The 24,175-nt window shown below is 35.7% G+C and overlaps 5 protein-coding genes across 7 annotated transcripts; all 5 read left to right on the plus strand.

Annotated features, from left to right (window-relative positions):
* On the plus strand, positions 1 to 6,934 carry LOC103831125 (DNA ligase 6). Its single transcript, XM_009106976.3, has 19 exons — positions 1 to 2,194; positions 2,346 to 2,463; positions 2,555 to 2,636; positions 2,724 to 2,826; positions 2,919 to 3,015; positions 3,251 to 3,353; positions 3,421 to 3,552; positions 3,679 to 3,726; positions 3,985 to 4,082; positions 4,181 to 4,246; positions 4,423 to 4,582; positions 4,711 to 4,818; positions 5,250 to 5,299; positions 5,395 to 5,429; positions 5,514 to 5,575; positions 5,668 to 5,829; positions 5,908 to 5,996; positions 6,149 to 6,248; positions 6,453 to 6,934. The coding sequence occupies exons 1-19, from the start codon at positions 1 to 3 to the stop codon at positions 6,759 to 6,761; spliced, it is 4,116 nt and encodes a 1,371-aa protein (XP_009105224.1). The 3' UTR covers positions 6,762 to 6,934.
* A 251-nt stretch (positions 6,935 to 7,185) lies between these two features.
* LOC103831126 (probable histone chaperone ASF1A) lies at positions 7,186 to 8,744 on the plus strand. Its single transcript, XM_009106977.3, has 3 exons — positions 7,186 to 7,544; positions 7,959 to 8,074; positions 8,172 to 8,744. Exons 1-3 carry the CDS (start codon positions 7,436 to 7,438, stop codon positions 8,544 to 8,546), a joined length of 600 nt encoding a protein of 199 aa, XP_009105225.1. The 5' UTR covers positions 7,186 to 7,435; the 3' UTR covers positions 8,547 to 8,744.
* A 205-nt stretch (positions 8,745 to 8,949) lies between these two features.
* Positions 8,950 to 11,200, plus strand: LOC103831127 (cyclin-dependent kinase D-2). The gene is made up of 6 exons (XM_009106978.3): positions 8,950 to 9,156; positions 9,241 to 9,539; positions 9,615 to 9,723; positions 10,295 to 10,420; positions 10,520 to 10,755; positions 10,841 to 11,200. The coding sequence occupies exons 1-6, from the start codon at positions 9,055 to 9,057 to the stop codon at positions 11,010 to 11,012; spliced, it is 1,044 nt and encodes a 347-aa protein (XP_009105226.1). The 5' UTR covers positions 8,950 to 9,054; the 3' UTR covers positions 11,013 to 11,200.
* A 221-nt stretch (positions 11,201 to 11,421) lies between these two features.
* On the plus strand, positions 11,422 to 16,393 carry LOC103831128 (protein DETOXIFICATION 8-like). 3 transcript variants are annotated; one of them, XM_009106980.2, is made up of 8 exons: positions 11,422 to 11,710; positions 13,914 to 14,166; positions 14,366 to 14,910; positions 14,992 to 15,078; positions 15,332 to 15,388; positions 15,468 to 15,706; positions 15,841 to 16,046; positions 16,130 to 16,385. In XM_009106980.2, the coding sequence occupies exons 2-8, from the start codon at positions 13,927 to 13,929 to the stop codon at positions 16,241 to 16,243; spliced, it is 1,488 nt and encodes a 495-aa protein (XP_009105228.1). In that variant the 5' UTR covers positions 11,422 to 11,710; positions 13,914 to 13,926; the 3' UTR covers positions 16,244 to 16,385. The 3 variants fall into 3 exon arrangements, with proteins under 3 accessions (XP_009105228.1, XP_033131746.1, XP_033131747.1); XM_033275855.1 differs by lacking the exon at positions 11,422 to 11,710 and having other exon boundaries at positions 11,743 to 14,166; positions 16,130 to 16,393; XM_033275856.1 differs by lacking the exon at positions 11,422 to 11,710 and having other exon boundaries at positions 11,743 to 14,166; positions 15,985 to 16,046; positions 16,130 to 16,393.
* A 464-nt stretch (positions 16,394 to 16,857) lies between these two features.
* LOC103831129 (protein DETOXIFICATION 7-like) lies at positions 16,858 to 21,224 on the plus strand. Its single transcript, XM_009106982.3, has 7 exons — positions 16,858 to 17,144; positions 17,367 to 17,911; positions 17,993 to 18,079; positions 18,368 to 18,424; positions 18,505 to 18,743; positions 18,869 to 19,074; positions 19,157 to 21,224. Exons 1-7 carry the CDS (start codon positions 16,908 to 16,910, stop codon positions 19,268 to 19,270), a joined length of 1,485 nt encoding a protein of 494 aa, XP_009105230.1. The 5' UTR covers positions 16,858 to 16,907; the 3' UTR covers positions 19,271 to 21,224.
* Positions 21,225 to 24,175: the final 2,951 nt, after the last annotated feature.

The raw sequence follows: 24,175 nt of genomic DNA on the forward strand, positions 1-24,175 counted from the left end.
ATGGCGTCCGACTCCGCCGGAGCAACAATCGCCGGCGACTTCCCAAACGACGATAACGCGGAAGCCCTAAACCTCAATTCTACAGAACTCTACTCATCAGCAGTTCCCTCCTCCGTTCCTACACCCTCCCTGAAACCACCGTTCTCTCCTCTCTCAATCCCTCAATCAAACCGAATCCCCAAAACAAACTTTACCGTCGACTTCTTCCGCTCCTCCTCCTCCTCCGTCGCTTTCTTCCTCTCACACTTCCACTCCGACCACTACTCCGGCCTCTCCTCTTCCTGGTCCCGAGGAATCATCTTCTGCTCTCACATAACCGCACGCCTCCTCAAACAAATCCTCCAAGTCCCGTCGCAGCTCGTCTTCCCTCTACCTACGAATCAAAAAGTTATCATCGATGGCTCCGAAGTCGTTCTCATCGACGCGAATCACTGCCCAGGAGCTGTACAGTTCCTCTTCAAAACCAACGATGGCTCCGAAAGGTACATTCACACCGGAGACTTCAGATTCTGCGATTCGATGAGATCAGATCCCTTCCTTAGTAGCTTCGTTGGCTGCGACGTCGTTTTTCTCGACACTACTTATTGCAATCCGAAGTTCGTTTTCCCCACGCAGCAAGAGTCTGTTGATTATGTGATTAGCGTGATAGATAAGATCGATGAAGAGTCTAAGCAAATGAAAAAAAAGGTTTTGTTTCTTGTTGCTACTTACGTTGTTGGTAAAGAGAAGATTTTAATTGAGATTAGTAAGAGATGCAATAGGAAGATCTTTGTGGAGGAGAGGAAGATGTCGATTTTGAATGTATTGGGGTGTGGAGAGGGTGGAATGTTCACAGAGGATAAGGAAGAGAGCGATGTTCATGTTGTGGGATGGAATGTGTTGGGAGAGACTTGGCCGTATTTTCGTCCGAATTTCGTGAAGATGAATGAGGTTATGGTTGAGAGAGGGTATGATAAGGTTGTAGGTTTTGTGCCCACGGGGTGGACTTATGAGGTGAAGAGGAATAAGTTTGCGGTGAAGGTTAAGGATTCTATGGAGATTCATCTTGTGCCGTATAGCGAGCATTCGAATTACGATGAGCTTAGGGAGTACATAAAGTTGTTGAGGCCTAAACGAGTTATTCCTACAGTTGGTGTTGATGTGGAGAAGATGGATAGCAGGGAGGTTTATAAAATGCAGAAGCATTTTTCTGGACTGGTTGATGAGATGGCGAACAAGAAAGAGTTTTTATTGGGGTTCTATCGTCAGTCTGACAAGAAGAGTGAGAAAGATGGCGTAGATGTTAGGGAAAATGATGCTCCAGGAAGTGATTCTTTGGTGACTGAAAGATTGCTGATAGAACTACGTGATTCTTTGCCTGCTTGGGTAAGTGAAGAGCAGATGTTAGATCTGATTAAGAAACATGCTGGTAACCCTGTAGATATAGTAAGTAACTTCTATGAATGCGAAGCAGAGTTTTACAAGCAATCCTGTATTGCCACGTCTTCCTTGGAGAATCAGGCTGTTTTGATTGATGACGATGGAATCGACTTGCAGCCAATTCCTGCTAAGGGCATTTCGTCAGATTGTCAAGAAAGTCTAAAAGGTTTTGCCTTACCAAGCAAACTTGGTTTAACAAAGGGTATTGTTTCTCCGGGGAAAAGAAGCAAAAGCATTGGCAATAAGTCAAACAAGAAGGCCAAAAAAGATCCAAAGTCGAAACCAGTTGGTCCAGGGCAGTCAACCATAACTAAGTTTTTCGATAAGGTGTTGGATAGTGGATCTAGTTCTGTTGGTGTTGGTTCAGAGACTGAAGAATGCAATACAGATGAAAAGATGGTCCACAATGATGCTAAAGAAACATACAAAGAAGTAACAGATCAATTTATTGACATTGTTCACGGTTCTGAGTCTTTAAGAGAGTATGCTGCTTCCATCATTGATGAGGCTAAAGGAGATATAAATAGGGCACTGGACATCTATTACAGTAAACCCAGTGATGTACCTGGTGAGCATGCAGGTGAGGGAGGAGGACTCTCTAGCGAATCAAATCAGTTAACGCAATGTCCAGAAGCGTGCTCCTCCCAGGAGAACATTAAGACGTCAGAAAAATCAGGGCATACATTGAACTTAAGTGAGCAGACATCAGCAAAAGAAATGGTGGACAATGATTATGTATCTCTACCTCCTGAAAAATATAAGCCTAAAGAGCATGGTTGGTGTGTTTATATCATACATGTTATTCTTTCCATCTATCTTGAGAGCGTGTGTTTGCAACCAAATTTCTGCAGTTTAGTAGGATTTTTAGTCAACCTGCTGCAATTTTTCTATGCATCCACACTCATATGTTCTTTGTTTTAGTGCAGCTTGTTGGAGGGATGGACAGCCTACTCCGTATATCCACCTTGTCCGGACATTTGCTTCGGTCGAAGGTGAAAAGGGCAAGATCAAAGCTATGTCTATGCTTTGCAACATGTTTAGAAGGTGCCTGCTCTTTTTTTTTCGTTTACTCTGTTCATTAAGCTGAAGCAATGATGATTGCCACTTATATTTCTGTAAAACTTCCTCCTATCAGCGTGTTGGCTCTCTCTCCAGAAGATGTGCTGCCCTCTGTTTATCTTTGCACAAATAAGATTGCCGCTGACCATGAGAATATTGTTGGTCTAAGTCTCTTATATTTTATACCTTCTCTTGCTATTTACATAACCTTAACAAGACTCTTATGGTCATGTATCAATCGGCAGGAGCTCAACATTGGTGGAAGTCTGATCTCTGCTGCATTGGAAGAAGCATGTGGAATAAGTCGGTCTACTATGAGGGAGATGTATAATAGATTGGGAGATCTTGGTAAAGACAAACCTAACGCTCTCACAGATAACTTATGGTTATGTTGTTCCTCTGTACACCCTGCCAAAACGGGTTTTAATCAAAATTTCCAGGGGACGTTGCTCAGCTGTGCCGACAAACGCAAAAGCTACTAGTTCCTCCACCTCCACTTCTAGTTAGAGATGTGTTTTCAACTCTACGAAAGATAAGGTATAGAATTCAACTGGTTATGTGTTCACCATATTAGCTATTGACCGAGGATATACTGTATATTTGTGAAGACGACAATTGAGAATGTTAAATGTCCTTGTTCATTTCTAATAAACAACTTTAACGTATATATGAATTCAAAAATTATATACCGATAATAACATTTCCACTCTTAATAAGTTCTATTTGAAACACAACAATGTCATTCCAGCAAGCTCCTAATAGTTTTCCTCAGTGTGCAGTCAGGTACTGGAAGTACTAGGCAAAAGAAAAACCTCATCGTGAAGCTAATGCGCTCTTGTAGAGAGAAAGAGATCAAATTTCTAGTTAGAACATTGGTAAGAATATGTTTTCCCTTATATTATTCTCAGCTTCCATGTTTTAAGCAACTATATTCCTGGTCAGGCCCGTAATTTAAGGATTGGCGCTATGTTGAGAATTGTTCTACCTGCACTAGGGCGAGCAATTGTTATGAATTCTTTCTGGAATTGCCATAACAAAGAACCATCAGAAAATTGGTTCAAAGAGAAACTTGAGGTATCATTTAATTTTCTTCTTAGTTCAAAAGTGTTTTCTTGGCACTTATCTAAGCAAGTATGCTCAAAAGATTATATCTAAAGATTTAAATGCTCATCTTGTTAAGAGGCAAATTCAAAATTTCAGGGTGTTTCTGCTGCAGTAGTTGAGGCCTACAATATACTTCCTTCTCTGGTGAGCTCTAAGTGTTAACCTTTGTCTCTGACTCGCTTTGCCAATTTGCACGCGAAATAACTTATTTGTATTGCACTAAAATGCGATTACCAATTTAGGATGTAATTAAACAAGAATTAGGGGAAAAGCCAAGAATCTATAATTTTTTGTTCCACCTGTTTGCAGCCTTCAAAAGATTTGTGATTTGTCCTACTCAGTATACTTACCAGATTTTTCAAATGGAGACATCAGTTTCAATATAATAGTTGCTTTTAACAGGACGTGGTTGTTCCTTCTCTCATGGAAAAAGACATTGAGTTTTCAACATCAACTCTGACAATGATCCCAGGGATACCAATAAAACCCATGCTTGCAAAGTAATTATACAAATCTTTGTGATACATTTGTTTTCAAGATAACGACCAAAGCTGTTGATGTCATGCCTTTAATAATTGTGGTGCTTTTTTCATTGCAGAATTGCTAACGGGGTTCAAGATTTTATCAAGCTCTTCCAAGACAAGGCTTTTACATGTGAATACAAGTTAGTTTGTCTCAAGAACGTTTCTTAAACTACTCGAAACTGATAACTGATGAGTTTCTGATTATTAATGGAATGTCTGTTTCTTTGAATTCAACCCATGAATTTTTGGTTTTCACTATGTTGATTTACGTCACTCTTCTATGTTCCCTGAAATAGGTCTACAATTTAACTTTCAGGTATGATGGCCAGCGCGCCCAGATCCATTTGTTACTTGATGGTACAGTGCGGATTTTCTCTCGAAATGGGGATGAAACTACTTCCAAATTTCCTGATCTGGTTGATGTTATAAAACAGTTTGCTTGCCCTGCTGCTGAGACGTTCATGTTGGACGCAGAGGTAGGAGAAATAAGGACGCAGACATTCATGATGGCCGGCTTGCAAAAAAAAAGAAAAAACAGTAAATGTTTTATCATAAGTTCTCTTGGTATTACATAGTGTAATGGCTTTTTTTTTATGAAATTCAGGTTGTTGCAACTGATAGAAAGAATGGTAACCAACTCATGTCATTCCAAGAGTTATCAACAAGAGAGAGAGGGAGCAAAGATGCTTTGGTAATTACAAAAAGTATTAAGGTATTGAATACAATATCCGTACGACCTTATTTCTACAGTTACATGGTAATCAGCATTTCTATTGAGAAATTCAGCTCTGTAAATTTTATATATAAAACATGTTCTGTAACCTTTGTTCCTTGTTGATATCATGTTTTTATAAATAAAAAAAATTTGCTTGGACATAGGGACGTTTCACTTAATCTACTTTCGTTATTGAATGTTTGCATGGAAGCCCAGCATCTACATACATGCTAATCTAGTTTTTAATTAAAGCTGAATGAAAAATTGGTTGCTGTTTTTTTCTTCAGTATGATTGACGCTTTCCTCTTGATTTTTTTTTCTTTTTCTTTCTTGTGTACTCTTTGAAGATAAACAAGCTTGACCTTTTTTTCTTTCTTTTTAGTTTCTCATGATTTTCTTCTTACGCTTATTCTAATGCCTTTCTGCAGGTTGAAGTCTGCATCTTTGTGTTTGATATTATGTTCTTCAACGGTGAACAGTATGTGTCTTTTATACTCAATGCTTTTTTTGTCCCTCTGCATTTCTCCTAGTGGATTATATGTTGATTCGTAATTTCCGGAGTTAACAATGCAGGCTGTTGACTCTTCCCCTCCGTGAGAGACGAAAATGTAAACCTTACCTCTTTCTCTTTTTCTCCCTTAACTCAGATGCGTCATTTTCTTCATCAGGTTCATATATTCCCAAACTTTTAGGTCTAAAGGAGGTCTTCCCTGAGACTAGGCCAGGTTTTCTCGAATATGCTAAGGAAATCACTGTAAGTGCTACAGTAGCTTATGGCTTATAAGTCATAAAACATAGTAAATCAGTGCTTTGATATATTCGTTGAAACTGTTCATTGTTTATTAGGTGGGAACAGAAGAAGCTTCTATGAATAACCAAGACACTTTGTGTAGAATAAATGCGTTTCTAGGAGAAGCATTTCAGTCATCTTGTGAGGGAATCATGGTTAAGTCTTTAGATGTTGATGCCGGATACTGCCCCACAAAGCGTTCTGATTCATGGCTTAAGGTCTCGTGCTGTAAACTATCTTATCAAAGATAAATGTGCCGGAAATGGATTAAATGGTGCTAAAATTTTCTGGTCCAGGTGAAGCGAGATTATGTTGATGGATTAGGTGACACATTGGATTTAGTTCCTATAGGTGCTTGGCATGGCAACGGGAGAAAAGCCGGATGGTAATAAAACATGTGTTCTTTTTTTTTTTTTTTTTGGAACTATAAAACATGTGTTCTTAACTTTCTCTTTTTTCTTGAAAATGAAAAATGTGTGAATCAGCCTTGTATCTTTGAAGCTGAATTGTAAACTTAATGTTATTTTGTATGTGTAGGTATAGTCCATTCCTCATGGCCTGCTACAACCCTGAGACTGAGGAATTCCAGAGTGTCTGCCGTGTCATGTCTGGGTTTTCTGATGCCTTTTACGTCGAGGTAATTAAAAGCTCAGCAACTCTTTCACTCTTCTCCACCATTCCATCTTCAATATCAATTTAACATTGTGGCTAAGTGTACACATTCCAGTTAATGGTTCAGTTTTATTAGATTTGTAAAAGCTGAAACCAATACCAACCATTTGTAATTCGGTCTTGCAAAGTATCTATGATCATATCTATATATTATTTGCTTTTCTTGCAGATGAAAGAATTCTACTCCGAGGATAAGATCCTCGCGAAAAAGCCGCCATACTACAGAACAGGGGAGACACCAGACATGTGGTTTCCCGCAGAGGTTGTCTGGGAAATCAAAGGTGCGGATCTAACCGTCTCACCTGTACACAGTGCGGCTTTAGGTCTGGTCCATCCATCACGAGGCATCTCCGTTAGGTTTCCAAGATTCATCTGTAAAAGGGCGGATAGGGATCCGGAGGAATGCAGCACGGCGGCAGATATAGCAGAGATGTTTCATGCTCAAACCAGAAAAATGAACATCAAGTCTCAACACTAACATTGTATCTTATCTGATCAGCTACTTACCTTTTGGTTCTGTTAGGAGTTTACACAAAATGTTTTTGTGTTGCTTTTAATAGCTTGGTAAACTTAGAATGTGTAAAAAATATCTACCTAAAACTATGTAAATATTCTGTATATATAATCTATCTGCATGTTAATTTTTGTGTTTCCTGTTTGATATCACTGGGTCTGATTGCTAAAACTTCACAGGTCATAGCAGTGCAATTTTGTAGGTGTTAAATAGCCCTCACAATTGTTAGGAAGATTGAATTTGTTTGTCATTAGACCATAGGTTTTGCAAGATTAATGAAAATATGGCGGTAATGACTGTTGAAAGTCTCAGTTTCGTTTTTCATTTTCCCTCCTCGATAAAGAACACCTCCCGCCAAATCAGAAAACCGGTGATAGCCGGTTACTTTTCCTAACGGCGACCGGTCATAAGAACAACACTCGTGAACATCGAATCCATTTCCTTCCTTGCATCAACTCGAGGTTTGCTCGTTGATTGTTTCCTTCGAAAACCCTAACTTTCTTACCTTGATTGATTCTAAGCGTTTCCGCCTGATTCGCGAAAGAGTACCAACTTAAACTTTCTCGGGACTTTGAATGAAGTTTTATTAGAAGCTAGGGTTCTTTTGAGTTGTTTTGTTTTCTCGATTTTGAGGAAAAATGAGTGCGATCAATATCACCAACGTCAGCGTATTGGATAACCCAGCGCCATTTGTGAGCCCTTTTCAGTTCGAGATTTCCTACGAGTGCTTGACTTCTCTCCAAGACGGTAACCTCCACTTGTTGTCTTATTAGTTTGAATTGGATCTATCCTGAAGTTCTTGAATAACATAGTTATGTTGGTGAGACTAATCTACCAGATGTTGAAAGTTAGACTCTTTCGAGAGTTTCTTCCCCAATAGTTGTTCTCAGGATAGATGTTTTACCTAGACTAGTGGTTTCATCTGGCTTTAGATTTTTGGAAGTGTTTGTTTGTAAATGTGTTTGAACTTTGGCTTTGTACACTATGATAAAAAAAAAGATAATACATTTTTCAGCATTTATGGATATTGGATTTTCCTGGAATATAGTATAACCTGATAAGATAGATACCTTGCTAGTTTTAATCTTCTTCTTTTCAGCAAGTGCAATATAAAGAAAAACGATTTTGTTCACTTAGTCCCATGCTTTTGTGTTGGTACAGATTTGGAATGGAAACTTGTCTACGTAGGCTCAGCAGAAGATGAGACTTATGATCAAACTCTAGAGAGTGTGCTTGTAGGGCCTGTTAACGTTGGCAACTACCGATTTGTCTTGCAGGTAAACTAACCACATATTCTTTTTTTCTTTTTTTTCTTACACTCCCTCACTTCAATAGCAACAGAGTTTTGATCCAACACTCCATTTTACTTTACAGGCTGATCCTCCAGATCCATCAAAGATCCGGGAGGAAGACATCATCGGTGTCACTGTGCTGCTGTTGACATGTTCGTACATGGGTCAAGAATTCTTGAGAGTTGGATATTACGTGAACAATGACTATGAAGATGAGCAACTCAGGGAAGAGCCTCCAACCAAGGTTTTGCTCGATAAAGTCCAGAGGAATATACTCTCTGACAAACCTAGAGTCACTAAATTCCCTATCAATTTTCATCCAGAAGACGAGCAGACTCCTGCTGCTGCAGATCCTCCTCCTCCTACTGAACAATCTGATGATCAACAACAAGCTGATGACAATTGTGATGAAGCTCAAGTTTTGCCTGAACAGCCACCAATACCCCATGAATCATGATTCTTCCTTAAGCCGAGGTCTAGTTGGATGAGAACTATCATCTGCAAGATCTTTTCATTTTGTTAAATTTTATCACAAAACATTATCTGAAGGTGTTGTCTTGTTTGTAGATGGCTTTAGGGAAGTGGTTCCTGACATGTTTGAATGTTTTGGGCAAATATTTAATCAAAGCAAAACAATAAGTTCCTCCCAAATCAAGAAAAAGTTTGAACATTCACAATTTGTTTGTTATATTATGTACGATGGTAACATGAGCCATTCTGAGTCCGTTCCATAACGGAGTTAACAGTGGCTGTCCCTCGGCATTTAGTTTTTCATTATATGAATTAACCAACTGTAATACGGGTTGTTTCTGATAGTATCAGAATTATGAGATACATTTCATAAAATACTAAAACTATAAGGCTAAAACTGTAAATAAAACCAACGAATCAAAGTGCTTACTTAACTAGCCCTTCCTTCCCTCATAGCGTTAACAGTAAACCGGAGGAAAAAAAAAGACAAGCCGATGTCGAAATCCGGCGGAAACCAACCCGTAGATCGATACCTAAGACGTCAAGTGCTCGGAGAAGGAACATACGGTGTCGTTTACAAAGCCACCGACACCAAGGTCATTCAATCAACTCAATCCAATCCCTTCCCCAATTCGATTTCAATTCGAATTCCTTATGTTGTTCGATTTTTCTGCATATAGACAGGTAAGACTGTCGCGGTGAAGAAGATTAGGTTAGGAAACCAGAAAGAAGGAGTCAATTTCACAGCCCTTAGGGAGATCAAGCTCCTAAAAGAGCTGAACCATCCGCACATCGTCGAGCTCATCGACGCGTTTCCTCACGATGGAAGCTTGCATCTCGTCTTCGAGTATATGCAGACGGATTTGGAGGCTGTGATTCGTGACCGTAACATTTTTCTTTCTCCTGGTGATATCAAGTCTTATATGTTGATGACTCTTAAGGGTTTAGCTTATTGTCACAAGAAATGGGTTCTGCACAGGTAAAATCTAAAACTATTCCTTCTTTCTTTTTGAGCTTTTAGGTTGGATCTTGATTTGTTTTGACATTTGTTTAGGGATATGAAGCCTAATAATCTACTGATTGGAGAGAATGGTCTGTTGAAATTAGCTGATTTTGGCTTGGCGAGAGTGTTTGGGAGTCCGAATCGGAGGTTTACTCATCAGGTATTTGCTTACTCGTCGATTGATACTTAGCTCGATGTTTTTTTTGTGTTTTGAAATGGCTGCTTAGGAATTGAATAATAGATCTCTTTGGCACCTCTTGATGATCATCAACCTGATACATAGTGTTGAGCAGACATGATGAGTATTTGATTCCCGTTATTGCAAAGCACATTGAGTCCCAGATACTGTTTTGTTATTTACGGACGTATTGACATTTTATACTCTTGAAGATTTTGTAGACTTGGATCTTATTGGTTTGAGGTGGCAGCTAGACTATTAATCTAGAATTTGTAATTAGTATGTTGTCATCTCGTGTTGATTTGTTGAAAGTGTTGTTGGGAACTACGGATACTTGATATAGAGCATTGAGAAAGACATCGTATGTTTTTAATTCTGGTTCGTGCGTACTTATTTTTTTCGGTTTTGGTGAGGTGAAAGATTGGTGGTTACCTGACACTAGATACCCAGATGATGCTGAGATTGAGTGGTTGTGTAAATATATTATTTGGTTTTGTATCTGCTTGTTCACAATAGAAGACTCGTAAATAAAAGAATGTACGTATTGAAACAGGTGTTTGCAACTTGGTACAGAGCCCCTGAGTTGCTGTTTGGGAGTAGACAGTACGGAGCAGGAGTTGATGTCTGGGCTGCAGGCTGTATCTTCGCTGAGCTATTACTTCGTAGACCCTTCCTACCTGTAATCTTCTATATTTTGTCTCAAATGATCTTTACTCGTCAATACTTCAGGATTTTATTTTTTTATTTATATATAACTTCATTGCTTTGCTTTCTTCAGGGTTCTTCTGAGATCGATCAACTGGGAAAGATCTTTCAAGCTTTTGGAACTCCAACACAATCCCAATGGTCCGACATGATCTACCTCCCGGAGTACATGGAGTTCTCCTACACACCAGCTCCACCACTACGTACCATTTTCCCTATGGCGAGCGATGACGCTTTGGATCTTCTATCCAAAATGTTCATCTACGACCCACGCCAACGGATCACCATACAGCAAGCTTTGGACCACAGGTTATATACATTGTCTTGAAAATAAAACTCACATGACAATAATTTCCATTTCATCTCTGATATCTTCATTTTTTTATTTGGTCAGGTATTTCTCGTCTTCTCCATCACCAACTGAGCCAGGGAAGCTTCAGATTCCAGCTTCGAAAGGAGACGCCCTCGAACCAAAGGCATCTGAGCAAAACAACCAACACGGAAACAGCCCGGCCGTGCTATCACCTCCTGGAAAAATGAGGAGAGTGATGGGTCCTGAGGGATAATACCTGAGGGTCTTCGTTTGTGGTAGTATATACAATCAATAGCTTTGATTGGACTTTTTGCAGTAACTCTAGCATTGGAGTTTTGTAATGCCTTTTTCTGCAAATTAGTTACCAGTCAAAACTTATCAGAAAGAACAAAAGGCAAAATGAAAGAGAAACAATCACTCATTTGGAAATTTAGATGAAAAGCAAGTCCAATCACAAAGAAACAATCCTATAGTGGCCTTTGTTTCTGATTAGGTTTTCCAAGTAGTCAAGGGTAAGAGTTGGGGAAATTTGTAACATCTCCAACTAAGACCTCACTTCCTTTTGTTTTTGAAACAAAAGGGAAAAGCCCATTAAAAGTAAAACCCATTAAGTTAAATTTAGGATTCTTCTCTTTTCTATGCAAAAAAATATACTAAAATTTTACAAAAATTCAAAACCCAAAAACCCTAGCCGTCAGACATCTTTCTTCTTTTCTTTATCTTTCTTTGTGCCAAGCCGTCACCTTGTTAGGTCGTTGCTCGTCGCTTTCCAGACCACTGCGGATTGTCGCGATTGTTCTCTTCTCCACTGTCTTCCGTTGTTGTTCATCAGATCTGAAAAATAAGCATTTATTTTTCTTCTCTCTATTCTTCTTCTCTCTATTCTTCTTTTCTTATTTTCTGTTGAGAATGAGAGTACATATCTGATTCGTGACATCGAATAAAGCCAAGGTGAGAACACGACTGTTAACTCTTTTCATGTCTCGTAATACTTTGGGGCGTTATCCCTTATAAATACTCCCTCTGTTCCTAAAAGATCTATGTTTTGGAAAAATATTTTGTTTTAAAAAGATGTATATTTTATGTTTTCTATGAGAAAATTGCAAACTTTAAGAAAATTAATTGATTTTATTAGATTACTATTAGCTAAAAGTTGTTGAAAGTTGAAAATTACAGAAAACGATAAATTTACTATAGTGATTTAATGCATTTTCTTAATATGTATGAAAACACTAAAAAGTCTATCTTTTAGAAATGGAGGGAGTATTGTCTAGGTTTGATTGTTGATCTTATTGATGTGATGAATTGTTAGATCAAGTTGTTGACTTGTGTTGAAATTATGGAAAACAACTAGTTGTGTAAGGTTGTTAAATGGTAAACCAGTTGTGTGTTGAGAAAGAATGAGATGATAGATGTGTGATAAGAATTACAATAATATTATTTGAGAAGTCAATTTTTTAGATATCACATTCACATTAATTCTTACGATGGTTAATTACATAGATACACTTAACAAGTTAAAATATTATATCTAATTACCATTATTAAAAACTATGTAATAACTTATGCCAATTAAATTTTTATTTTTATATTTTTCCAAATAAAATAAAATTAAATAGTTTTATTTAATAAAAAGGAAATAGTCATATAATAAAAAAATATATTTACAAAAATGAAAGAAAATATATTTTATATAATGTGATTTCGTAAAAAGAAAAGTTCACATAAAATAGTTTTGATGTTAAAAATATAATCATCACTTTAAAACACAATATTAAAAAAAATTGAAATTAATAAAATATTTTATTTATATCAATCTATTTTCTCAGATTTGAAAAAGTCAATTAAAATAAAATATCATTGCTTAACTATAAATATTTTATAATTGCTACTATTGAAATGTTTATTCATTTTTCATAATTTTTTTTATTTTTTTTTTATTTACATTTTCAATATAAATTTTATCAAACTACATAACTAAATATATACAAACTTTATCCAATCCTAATCTACCACTAAAACTGTTTGAAGGCTTCGTATTTTTATTTTGGTTTTTAAAATTTTATATATTTATACAACATAATTTACCTATAATAAAATACATAAACCAATATGAATTTTATGGTTAAGATTATTTAAAATATTTTTTAAATTTATATATTATTATTCTAAAGTATAAAATTATTTAGAATTTACAACAAAAAAAACATTTTATAAATATTAATATATGTTCATAAGTTTTCAAAATAATATCAGTAATGTTTGTTATAAAACATCATACTTATCCTCATTTCAGTTTTTCTTCTATTTTTACAAATCCACAAATATCAATTATATAAAATAATTTACGAAATTATATATATATATATATACATACATATTTACGATAAAAACTGAACTAGTGAAATAAATAAAATTAATCAAATTTAGTTTATAACTAGAATCAAAAGTAATGGTGCTTTCATTTGAAGAAATGTGTTTAACACAATATAACCTACAAAATGAGTAATTTAAACAATCTAAATTTTTATGCACAAATCAAAAGTCTAAATGCAAAAAAAAAAAAAAATTAATTAATCAAAATTTAAAGCTATTTCAGTACAAAAATAATATTATGGTTAAAGTTAGAGAAGTAAATACGATACAATATACCCAAAAAATAATCAAATCGATTAGATATTATATATTTAATTACATATCTAGATAAAATAATATAATATTATTTAAAATAAATCATACATATAAATTACAAAATAATAAAAATTAAAAATTAGATTATGAATTATTTTATAATTTATTTATGATGTAAGTAAGTGCATGATTTATGTTTAAATTGCGGGTTCAAAAGTATTAAACCAAATCTAGTTTTTTCTTCATCTGAATTCCTAATTTTGACTTAATCAATATCATTAAAACAATGTTTGAATGCTGTGCCCATGCAAACGACAGTCTGCAATGAGCTATATGGTTTATGAATAGAACGCATCAATTCGCCACTTAAGCGGTGATGCAGAAGAAGTACATAAATAGCTATATTTTTTTTGTTTAATTTCTTTTGCATGTTCCGTGACCAGTTCTGTATTTCTCTACTGATTATTCGATCCATCAGTTTGTATCTGACTTTCTCTGTAAATATTATCAACAAAAAAAAAAGGTTTGCTCAGACGATGGAAAGCGGTTTCTCGTTGGCGGAGAGAGAAGAAGTAGAAGATAACAAAAATGAGAAATCTGCAGGGACAATGATGAAGAAAGTGAGTTACATGGCTGCTCCAATGGTGGCAGTTTATCTTTCTCAGTATCTCCTTCAAGTTATCTCCATGATTATGGCCGGTCACTTGGACGAGCTCTCTCTCTCCAGCGTCGCTATTGCCACTTCTCTTACCAACGTCACTGGCTTCAGCCTCCTCGTAAGATATTCCTCTCTGTGTTCCTGCATCTCTCTCACTCTTTCTCTCTCTCTAACTTGACTTCAGGGCTGGATCTGGACATAGTCCAGGGAAGCATTGGCTTTGGTCCCTAAAATTTTTTGTATAGACATAAGTTTTAAAGAAATATTTATAGCCTTCAAAAATCACATATCTGGCCTTGCTTGACTTCGATCATTAGGTAGGATTTTCAGGTGCTTTAGAGACATTGTGTGGTCAAGCTTTTGGAGCAGAGCAGTTTAGAAAGATTGGTTCATACACTTACAGCTCAATGATATGTCTTGTCTTGATTTGTTTCCCAATCTCTCTTCTTTGGGTTTACATGGACAAACTCTTGGAGCTTTTCCACCAAGATCCTCTCATCTCTGAGTTAGCTTGTAGATACTCCATCTGGCTCATACCGGCTTTATTCGGATGCGCTCTTCTTCAGCCTATGACTCGCTATTTCCAGTCACAAGGATTGGTTCTTCCTCTCTTCTTGAGCTCTTTCGGAACTCTCTGTTTTCACATTCCCCTTTGTTGGCTTCTTGTCTATAAACTGAGATTTGGAATCGTCGGCGCCGCTTTGTCCATCGGTTTTTCGCTTTGGTTAAACGTAGCTTTGCTCTGGGTTTTTATGAGAGACTCTGCTCTGTATCGCGAAACTAGTAATCTTCAGGTGGAAGAAATCTTCTCGAGCATGAAGCAGTTCATCTCTCTTGCGATTCCCACTGCAATGATGACTTGGTAACTATGTTTTCTCTGTTTCTTGATTCTGATTTTCAACTGATGCTTAATTCTTGTATCTCTTTTGGGGTGTAATTAAAGCCTAGAATGGTGGTCATTTGAGCTTCTGTTACTATTGTCTGGACTCTTACCCAACTCAAAACTTGAAACATCGGTGATGTCCATATGGTATGTGCATATATCCCTTTGTATAATATTATACAGATGACCACAGGTCATTAACTCAACTAGAAAGGAACAATGACTATTGTATCAGAGATCCAAAGTTCCAGTGAAACTAATATTACATGATGTGGTTTCCACCTGAAGAATTACGGTTTCGACCTAAAATATTTATATATATACAAATGACCATTGTTTAAATATTTAACTAATATGTGCAACTTTAGTACTTTACTCACTTTATGTCTTCCTTGAACAGCCTCACAACTTCACTTCTGCATTATGTTTTCGTGGATGCAATAGGTGCAGCCGCAAGGTATAGTAACATTACCAATTGTTCATAAGAATATAATTCTTTATGAAAATTCTTCTTAACCATTGTCTTGTTTATATAGCACACATGTCTCAAACGAGCTAGGAGCTGGAAACCCTAAGGCAGCTCGAGCAGCGGCTAATGCTGCACTTTACCTTGGCGCTTTTGATGCTTCCTTTGTATGCATCACTCTTTACAGTTATCGAAAACAATGGGCCTATATCTTTAGCAATGAGGAAGAGGTCGCTAACTATGCAACAGAAATAACACCGATTCTCTGCCTATCAATTTTTGTCTGCAGCTTTACCTCCGTGCTCTCAGGTAAGCAAAAGTCATATCAAATGGAAAAACCATATGCTGAAATGATAGCTTTTGTGATTGTATTTGTTACTTGAAAGCCAAGAAACTAAACGTATATGTTCTTCGCGAACACTGCAATTCATCATTAACCTTAGGGATTGCTAGAGGAGTAGGGTGGCAAAGTATAGCAGGATATGCAAGCATAGGATCATATTATCTAGTTGGTATACCGGTTGGTTCAATCTTATGTTTTGTTGCGAAATTGAGAGGAAGAGGACTTTGGATTGGTATTTTGATAGGCTGCTTTGTCCAAACGATGGTTCTTGCTAATGTCACTTTTTTCACCAATTGGGAGCAAGAGGTTTGTATACCTTTCCTTCTCTAGTTACTTATCTTCATCATTCTCTTATAATTAAAGTTAATTTTTTCTCCATTGGGCTCCAGGCAACAAAGGTGAGAGACAGAGTACTGGAGATGACACCAAAAGGAAATGACGAAACAGAAGTCATAAAAGAGGATGCGCAAGTTTTACTAAGTGACATTTCAGAAAATGTGTAACCCCATTTGCATTTGTTTCTAGTTCACAGAAGCATTTGTTTATGAATCAAATTAGAATATGTTTCTTCAACTGACTATCGACAAGAGATTAAATGATAAACTGGAATCTGGGACAATAAACATAAAGGAGTGTTAGACAACTTCGGCTCATAAATGTTTCTCATTTTGATTGCCTCAAATCTTCCTTATATGTACCTGTTCTAGACAAGTATATATATCATCTATGGAGAGAAACACAACATTGACCTTGAAAAAACCTTGATATTTGAAAAAATTAGACGTAAAAGCAAGTCCAAGCACAAACAAACAGTCTTATAGTGATATTTGCTTCGAACTAGGGTTTGCAGGTAGTCAAGGCTAGATAGGTGATAACTGGTAAACCTTAAGTTACTTGAAAATCAAGAAACATCTCTGACCCAAAAAGGCTGGAATAATGGTGACTGGAAAGAAGACTTTATATTTTAATAAGTCAGGTTTGTATCAACTGTCCGACAATAACTGAGATTCTACTAAGCGTTCTAGTATTATATTCAGACCACTAGGGTCTTTGTTTAATTTTGTTTTGCATGTTCTGTATTTCTCTACTGATTATTCGATCCATCAGTTTGTATTGACTTTCCCTGTAACCATTATCAACAACAAAATAAAAAAGTTTGCTCGGACGATGGAAAGCGGTTTCTCCTTGGCACAGAGAGAAGAAGGAAATTACAAAAATGAGAAATCTGCAGGGATGATGATGAAGAAAGTGAGCTACATGGCTGCTCCAATGGTGGCAGTTTCTGTTTCTACGTATCTCCTTCAAGTTATCTCCATGGTTATGGTCGGTCACTTAGACGAGCTCTCTCTCTCCAGCGTCGCCATCGCCACTTCTCTTACCAACGTCACTGGCTTCAGCCTCCTCGTAAGATATTCCTCTCTCTTTCTCTTTTTCATCTAACTTGACTATAGGCCCGGATCTCGGCATAACCGAGAGAAACATTGGTCTTGACTGACAATTTTTTTAAGTTTTTTACATAGATAGATGCTCCCAAATAATGAAACAAAAAAAAATTATTAAGATTTTTAAAAATGTTTATTACCCTCAAAATTTTATATCCAGCTTTGCTTGACTTCCGATCAGTAGGTTGGGTTTTCAGGTGCGTTAGAGACATTGTGTGGTCAAGCTTTTGGAGCAGAGCAATACAGAAAGATTGGTTCATACACTTACAGCTCAATGATATGTCTTGTCTTGATTTGTTTCCCAATCTCTCTTCTTTGGGTTAACATGGACAAACTCTTCGAGCTTTTCCACCAAGATCCTTTCATCTCTGAGTTAGCTTGTAGATACTCCATCTGGCTCATACCGGCTTTATTCGGATGCGCTCTTCTTCAGCCTATGACTCGCTATTTCCAGTCACAAGGATTGGTTCTTCCTCTCTTCTTGAGCTCTTTTGGAGCTCTCTGTTTCCACATTCCCTTTTGTTGGCTTCTTATCTATAAACTTAGATATGGAATCGTTGGTGCCGCTTTGTCCATCGGTGTTTCGCTTTGGTTAAACGTAGCTGTGCTTTGGGTTTTTATGAGAGACTCTGCTCTGTATCGTGAAACTAGGAATCTTGAGCTGCAAGAAATCTTCTCGAGCATGAAGCAGTTCATCTCTCTAGCGATTCCCTCTGCAATGATGATTTGGTAACTAAGTTTTCTCTGTTTCTTGATTCTGATTTTCAACTGATGCTTAATTCTTGTATCTCTTTTGGGGTGTAATTAAAGCCTAGAATGGTGGTCATTTGAGCTTCTGCTACTATTGTCTGGACTCTTACCCAACTCAAAACTCGAAACATCGGTGATGTCCATATGGTATGTGCATATATCCCTTTGTATATATTATACAAATGATCCATATGTCACTTACATTAATGATCCAAAAATATGTGATTAGATCCAAGATAAATGAACGAAAGATGCATTATTTAAAAATTCGTGTTAGGATATCCAAGATCTAATACTACATCGGCTAAAATGCATCATTTGTTACAATTTAAATTTTCAATAACGTTTAACCAGTAATAATTCAATTAATATTTTAAGTTTACAATTTCTTTATAGAAAACATACATTTTTTAATTAATATGTCTCCTTGAGCAGCCTCACAACTTCTGGTCTGCATTACGTTTTAGTGGATGCAATAGGTGCAGCCGCAAGGTATAGCAACATTACCAATTGTTCATAAGAATATATTTTTTTGTGAAAAATGTTTCTTAACCATTGTCTTGCTTATATAGCACACATGTCTCAAACGAGCTAGGAGCTGGAAACCCAAAGGCAGCTCGAGCAGCGGCCAATGCTGCACTTTACCTTGGCGCTTTCGATGCTTCCTTTGTATGCATCACTCTTTACAGTTATCGAAAAACTTGGGCGTATATCTTTAGCAATGAGGTAGAAGTCGCTCACTATGCAACAAAACTCACACCGATTCTCTGCCTATCAATCTTTATCTGCAGCTCTACGGCCGTGCTCTCAGGTAAGCAAGTTATATCGAATGGAAAAACCATATGCAGTAAAATGTAGAGATGGAGGCTTTTGTGATTATATTTGTAACTTGAAAGCCAAGAAACTAATGTACACTGCAATTCATCATATCCTTAGGGATTGCGAGAGGAGCAGGGTGGCAACGTATAGCAGGATATGCAAGCATAGGATCATATTATCTGGTTGGTATACCTGTGGGTTCAGTCTTATGTTTTGTTGCGAAATTGAGAGGGAGAGGACTTTGGATTGGTATATTGTTAGGCTGCTTTTCTCAAACGATGGTTCTTGCTCTTGTCACTTTTTTCACCAATTGGGAGCAAGAGGTATACCTTTCTTTCTCTAGTTACTTATCTTCATCATTTTCTTATAATTAAAGTTTTGAATTTTGTCTCGATTGGGCTCTAGGCAACGAAGGCGAGGGATAGAGTATTGGAGATGACACCTAAAGGAAACCAAGAAACAGAAATCATAAAAGAGGATGCGCAAGTTCTACTAAGCAATATTTCAGAAAATGTGTAACCCCATGTCCATATGTTTCTGATTTACACAAGCGTCTGTGTTTCTAGTTCACATAAGCATGTGTTTATGAATCAAATAAGAATAAGGCTTCAGGCAACAAATTAAATACGATAAAGAGAGAGAGAGAGAGAGAGAGAGAGAGTCAGTAGAAACCCTAGCCCGCCGCGTTTCTCCGGCGGCGTTGTCGCTGTGTCGTCGCCGGAGAGTCACCCTTTACCTTCTTTTTTCTCCTTTTTCTTTTGCCTTCGTTAACGTCCCTTCCCCTCAGCGAGATGCGTGTGAACTCTGGCTTCTTCGGCTCTTCAGATCTCAGATCTGGCCGTGTAGTGCGGTTTCCGAGTTTCTGGAGTCACAGCGAGTTGAGTCAGGAAGGTGTCGTTATCGGAGGTCGGCTTTTAGGGTTGGATTTTGGATGGAGCTATTTTCCCCTTGTCGCTCCGTGTACCTCCGTAGATGTCTAATCTGTGCCGTCGTCGCTCTCCTCCGAGCTTCAGTGTTCTTTCGCAGGCGTTAGTGGATGAGCTCCGGTTGGATTCGACATCTGAACCCGTCTTTTCTTCATTCCGGAAGAACTGAAACTCATGCTCTTGGAGATGTTGTTTCGCTCTGTTCCGGCGGCTCGGTTTTGGAGTCAAGACTAGGAACTCGTGATGGAAGGTCTTGTGTGGCAGTTTACGCACCAGTTTGGTGGGGAACCCGTTTCTGTGTTTGAAAAGAAATCTGCAACTAAGGTATCTTCTCATTATGTGGTTCTTTTGGCTTGGAATCCATATAATAAGGCTGGAGTACGACTGATATCTGGACGGGACTTGAGGGTGAAGTATGCGCCTTGGCGTTGAGTTGGTATGATCCAAGTTCTGAATGTCAATTAAGTGGTGATCTCCAGCAAGGTCTTAGTTTGGAATTCATCTGTTAAGTTTAGTTTTCAGTTTTAGTCAATGCTCGTGTAATTAGTGGTTTAAGGGACAGTTCATTTTCACCATTTTGGTAAAGTGAATTTGTTTCCATGGTGGTCAAAGTGATAGGTAGTTAGATGAGGCAATGTAGGATCCAAATAAGTGATCTTAGATGATGCTACATCTACTTCCATATATCACATTGTGGTTAAAGCCTCTTGAGGCATTGTGGTCACAATTGTTTGTATCAAAACATTTGGCTAATGATAAGTTGATGTTGAGTTAAAAAAAAAAAAAAAAGAATAAGGCTTCAAATGTTTCCAAGCACACAACAGTTAATAGTAAAAAAATCTCTACATATATCTATGTATCTATATATTTTTGTTATTATTAGTACCACATTGCAGTTGTTCTGCAATTGTCCACATTTTATCATTCGGAGCCTATGTTTTTTGAATTGACTATTGACAAGAGTTGAACAATGAACTGGAATCTGGAACAATAAAATACTATTAGACAACAAATATATAGCAAACTGAAATCATATTATTCTGCTCATAAATGATTTTCATTTTGATTACATCGAATCTTCCTTATACGTACATGTTCTAGACAACTATATATTATTTATCGAGAGAAAGACAACATTGACATGGGGAAATCCGATGCCATCTTCAAAAATAGCCAAACTCATTGACAGAAATATGACAAATTGGCTTATTTCACCTCGAGCAGCTGGAAGGTCGCAAATACGATAAGGGGTTGTGTGCGGTTCTCTTGTCAACCACCTGATCTCATGAGTCATGACAACATCATCCAAATCCAACCTTTCATTTTTGGTTTTAATTCTGTATTCGTTGTATTATGTTTTTTTCTCCAAAAAAAATAAGTTTTCTTTCAGCTATATGATGAAGATATTGTAATTCGGCCACCCCAGTTTCCATCTTTCTTTTTAGAGTTTACCACTCTTAATTTCTCAAAAAATTGAATCTAAACCGTCAAAATCGAAAGTCGTCACACTAGTAGTTTACAGAATCTCCATGAAACAAGAATAAACTTAAAAACTGAAAATCTGCTGCATGAAATTAGAAGAGTTTAAGTCATAATCTCAATGTGCCTTTATGAGATTTCATTGGCAATGTATTATATAACCCAACACAAAAAAAGCTTAAATAAATCGCGAAGATTTTTTTTAATAATATCTGTGATTAATTGATCATCACTTGGTTTATTCGATAGTGCATGTTACATTTAGCGGAATTCTGAAGATGGGTAAGTGTTTTTGTTTTGAATTAAAAAAAAAATTGGTTAAAAATCATTCAGTAAATCAAGTAATCAACTAGTCTCTAACCCTTCGTCTAGGCGTCTATATATTATATTGGACGAGTATCACATAATCATCCATGATATTATTATGATACTTTCTAAAAATCTCAGTGTCACAGTCACGGTAGTATTTAGGAAATTTCTTTGGCATATGGATAATGGTTGGACCTACCACGGAAATTTAAGGAATATTTGTTACCCATATTTGACAAACCTTGTATCCAAGCATAACCAAATCATATCTCCTCAACCTTACTCAACCCGATGTCGAAAATTCTTTCCCTGCCAAGCATCTCAGTAACAACCTTAACCCTTCCTAGATCCATCCATATCCGAAAAACTGTGTGAAAAGAAACTTCGATTACAACCGTGCCGATGACCGCCCCCCAAGCATAACCAAATCATATCTCCTGAACCTTACTCAACCCGATGTCGAAAATCCATCCATATCCGAAAAACTGTGTGAAAGAAACTTCGATTACAACCGTGCCGATGAGACACGTTTTTTCCTAAAAAAACTTTGAGCAATAATTGACAAAAACCGATTTTTACATGTGTCTTTTTCATATTAGTGAAATTATTATTTCAATATTTAAATTTAATCATAAATAAATTATAATAATAAATTAATATGAAGAGAATAACAAATGCTTAAAGAACTGTCCATAAGAGAATTGGTGTTAATAATGCCCTTAGAGCACCACTAATGGATATATAATTTCACATATAATCTCTAAATTAGTATAACAAATACTTAAAAAACTGTGCACAAGAGACTTGTGTTGATGATGCCCTTAGAGTAATGGATATATAATTTCACATATAGTCTCTAAAATTTCAAAAAAAGTCTCTAAATTAATTTGTATTGATATTTTAATTGCACTAAGTGAGTTAATAAATTTTTTGTGTAAATTAAATTGAGCCAATAAAAATGGACAAGCGTAAATACAGTCTCTACAAAATAGTCTCTTTGCAGAGAAATGATTGTGGCATTTTCTATAATCTCCTCCAACTTTTTCTTTTTTAATTATATTTTTTGTTGAAAGACTTCCTTGAGAGATCATCACATACTACTCATCAAAATCTTCTTCCTTGACTTTCTCAACTATTTTCTGACAGTTGGCACTATATATAGTATCTGGTCCATCTTGGGTTCTTAATAATTAAAGAGTTACTAGACCTTCACCCGCCCGACCGGGCGGGTATTTATTTTATTTTTTTAGTTTTGTTAAGTTTATATTAAATGATGTATTTGTAGTATTTAAACATAAATTTATATTGAAATTTAATCTTTGCAGTTATAATAAAAATTAAAATTAAAAATTTAACAAAATATTCTGATATAAATTTTATCCTAATTAAAATAATATAGAGGTGGGTCATAATATTTTTCCATTTTCAAAATCTTAGCATCCCTTAAAACAAAGAAAATAAATTTATAAATACATAAAATATATAAACATCTTTGGAACTATAATATCTATTAAAATAAATTTGTTAAAGAAAAATAATCTTGCGCTGTTGTTGTTTATTTCTAGAGCTTGATCCGTGACCGTATAAATATTTGCTTTCACTTTAAATTTCTTTTTTGTACTAATGGTATATATATATTTGTAAATTAAAATGTAATAAATAATTGTTAATATAACATTTTAAAACATAACAATTTTATTTATTACTTTGAATAATTATATTTTGTGATTTTAATTGTTTATTATATCACAATGTGTCATATAAAAAATCCAATATTTATAACTAATTGGACTTATATTATGAAAGCATTATACTAATAATATATGAATAAAGTATTTTATATTTTATTTATATGTTATATAAATTGATTATGATTTGTTATTTTTCATTTTATTATTTATTACTAACAAATATTTAAAATATTTAATATGTTAATATAAAATATATTAGGAAATCTATTTTGGTTAAGATTTGATTAAGGAAAGCTATTATTTAAATTTTAAAAAAGACATTAAATGCTTAAATTTATTATTTAAATTAGGAAAATACAAGTATACTTAAATATATGTTCAATAAATATCTCAACTGCATGCTAATGTAAATAAATGGTAAAATTAAGGGGTATTTTTATTTTGTACTTCTATTTTAATAATATAAATTAAGAATATAAAACTTTTGTTACACGTTCTATACCGATAATACATGCTTATGAAAAGTAAATTTATCATTCTTTGTATTTTGAATAATATATATAGTTAGTTGAGATAATATAATTAGATTTTTTTGTTAAAAAATAGCATGCAATAATCAGATATGATTACTTAATCGAATAGTAGTTAAAGAATATGAAATATACTAAAGGAATATGGAGATTGTAGTAAGTATGATATTATCTTTGGTTAATAGAATTTAACAAAAAAAAAAAATCTTTGGTTAATAGAAATTGAATTTTGACTGTCCTTGATTGTTACGTAAATCTGTTTAGTACAACATTCAAATTTGTATTTTAGCAACATTTTGTTAAGATTATGAAAATAATATTTGTGAGATCACTTTGGTTAATTTTATTCTGTTTTTTTTTTCAGAAAACATGATTCCTATTCCACATAAATGTAATTCATCAAAATCACATCTAAGATTTTGGCAAATTCGAGGACTGTTTAACACAAGTAGAAAGAATGATTCAAATCGATTTGTGATGAATGTGAGG

Source organism: Brassica rapa, chromosome A07 (genome assembly GCF_000309985.2).
Source record: "Brassica rapa cultivar Chiifu-401-42 chromosome A07, CAAS_Brap_v3.01, whole genome shotgun sequence".
In the NCBI taxonomy this organism is placed as follows: Eukaryota; Viridiplantae; Streptophyta; class Magnoliopsida; order Brassicales; family Brassicaceae; genus Brassica; species Brassica rapa.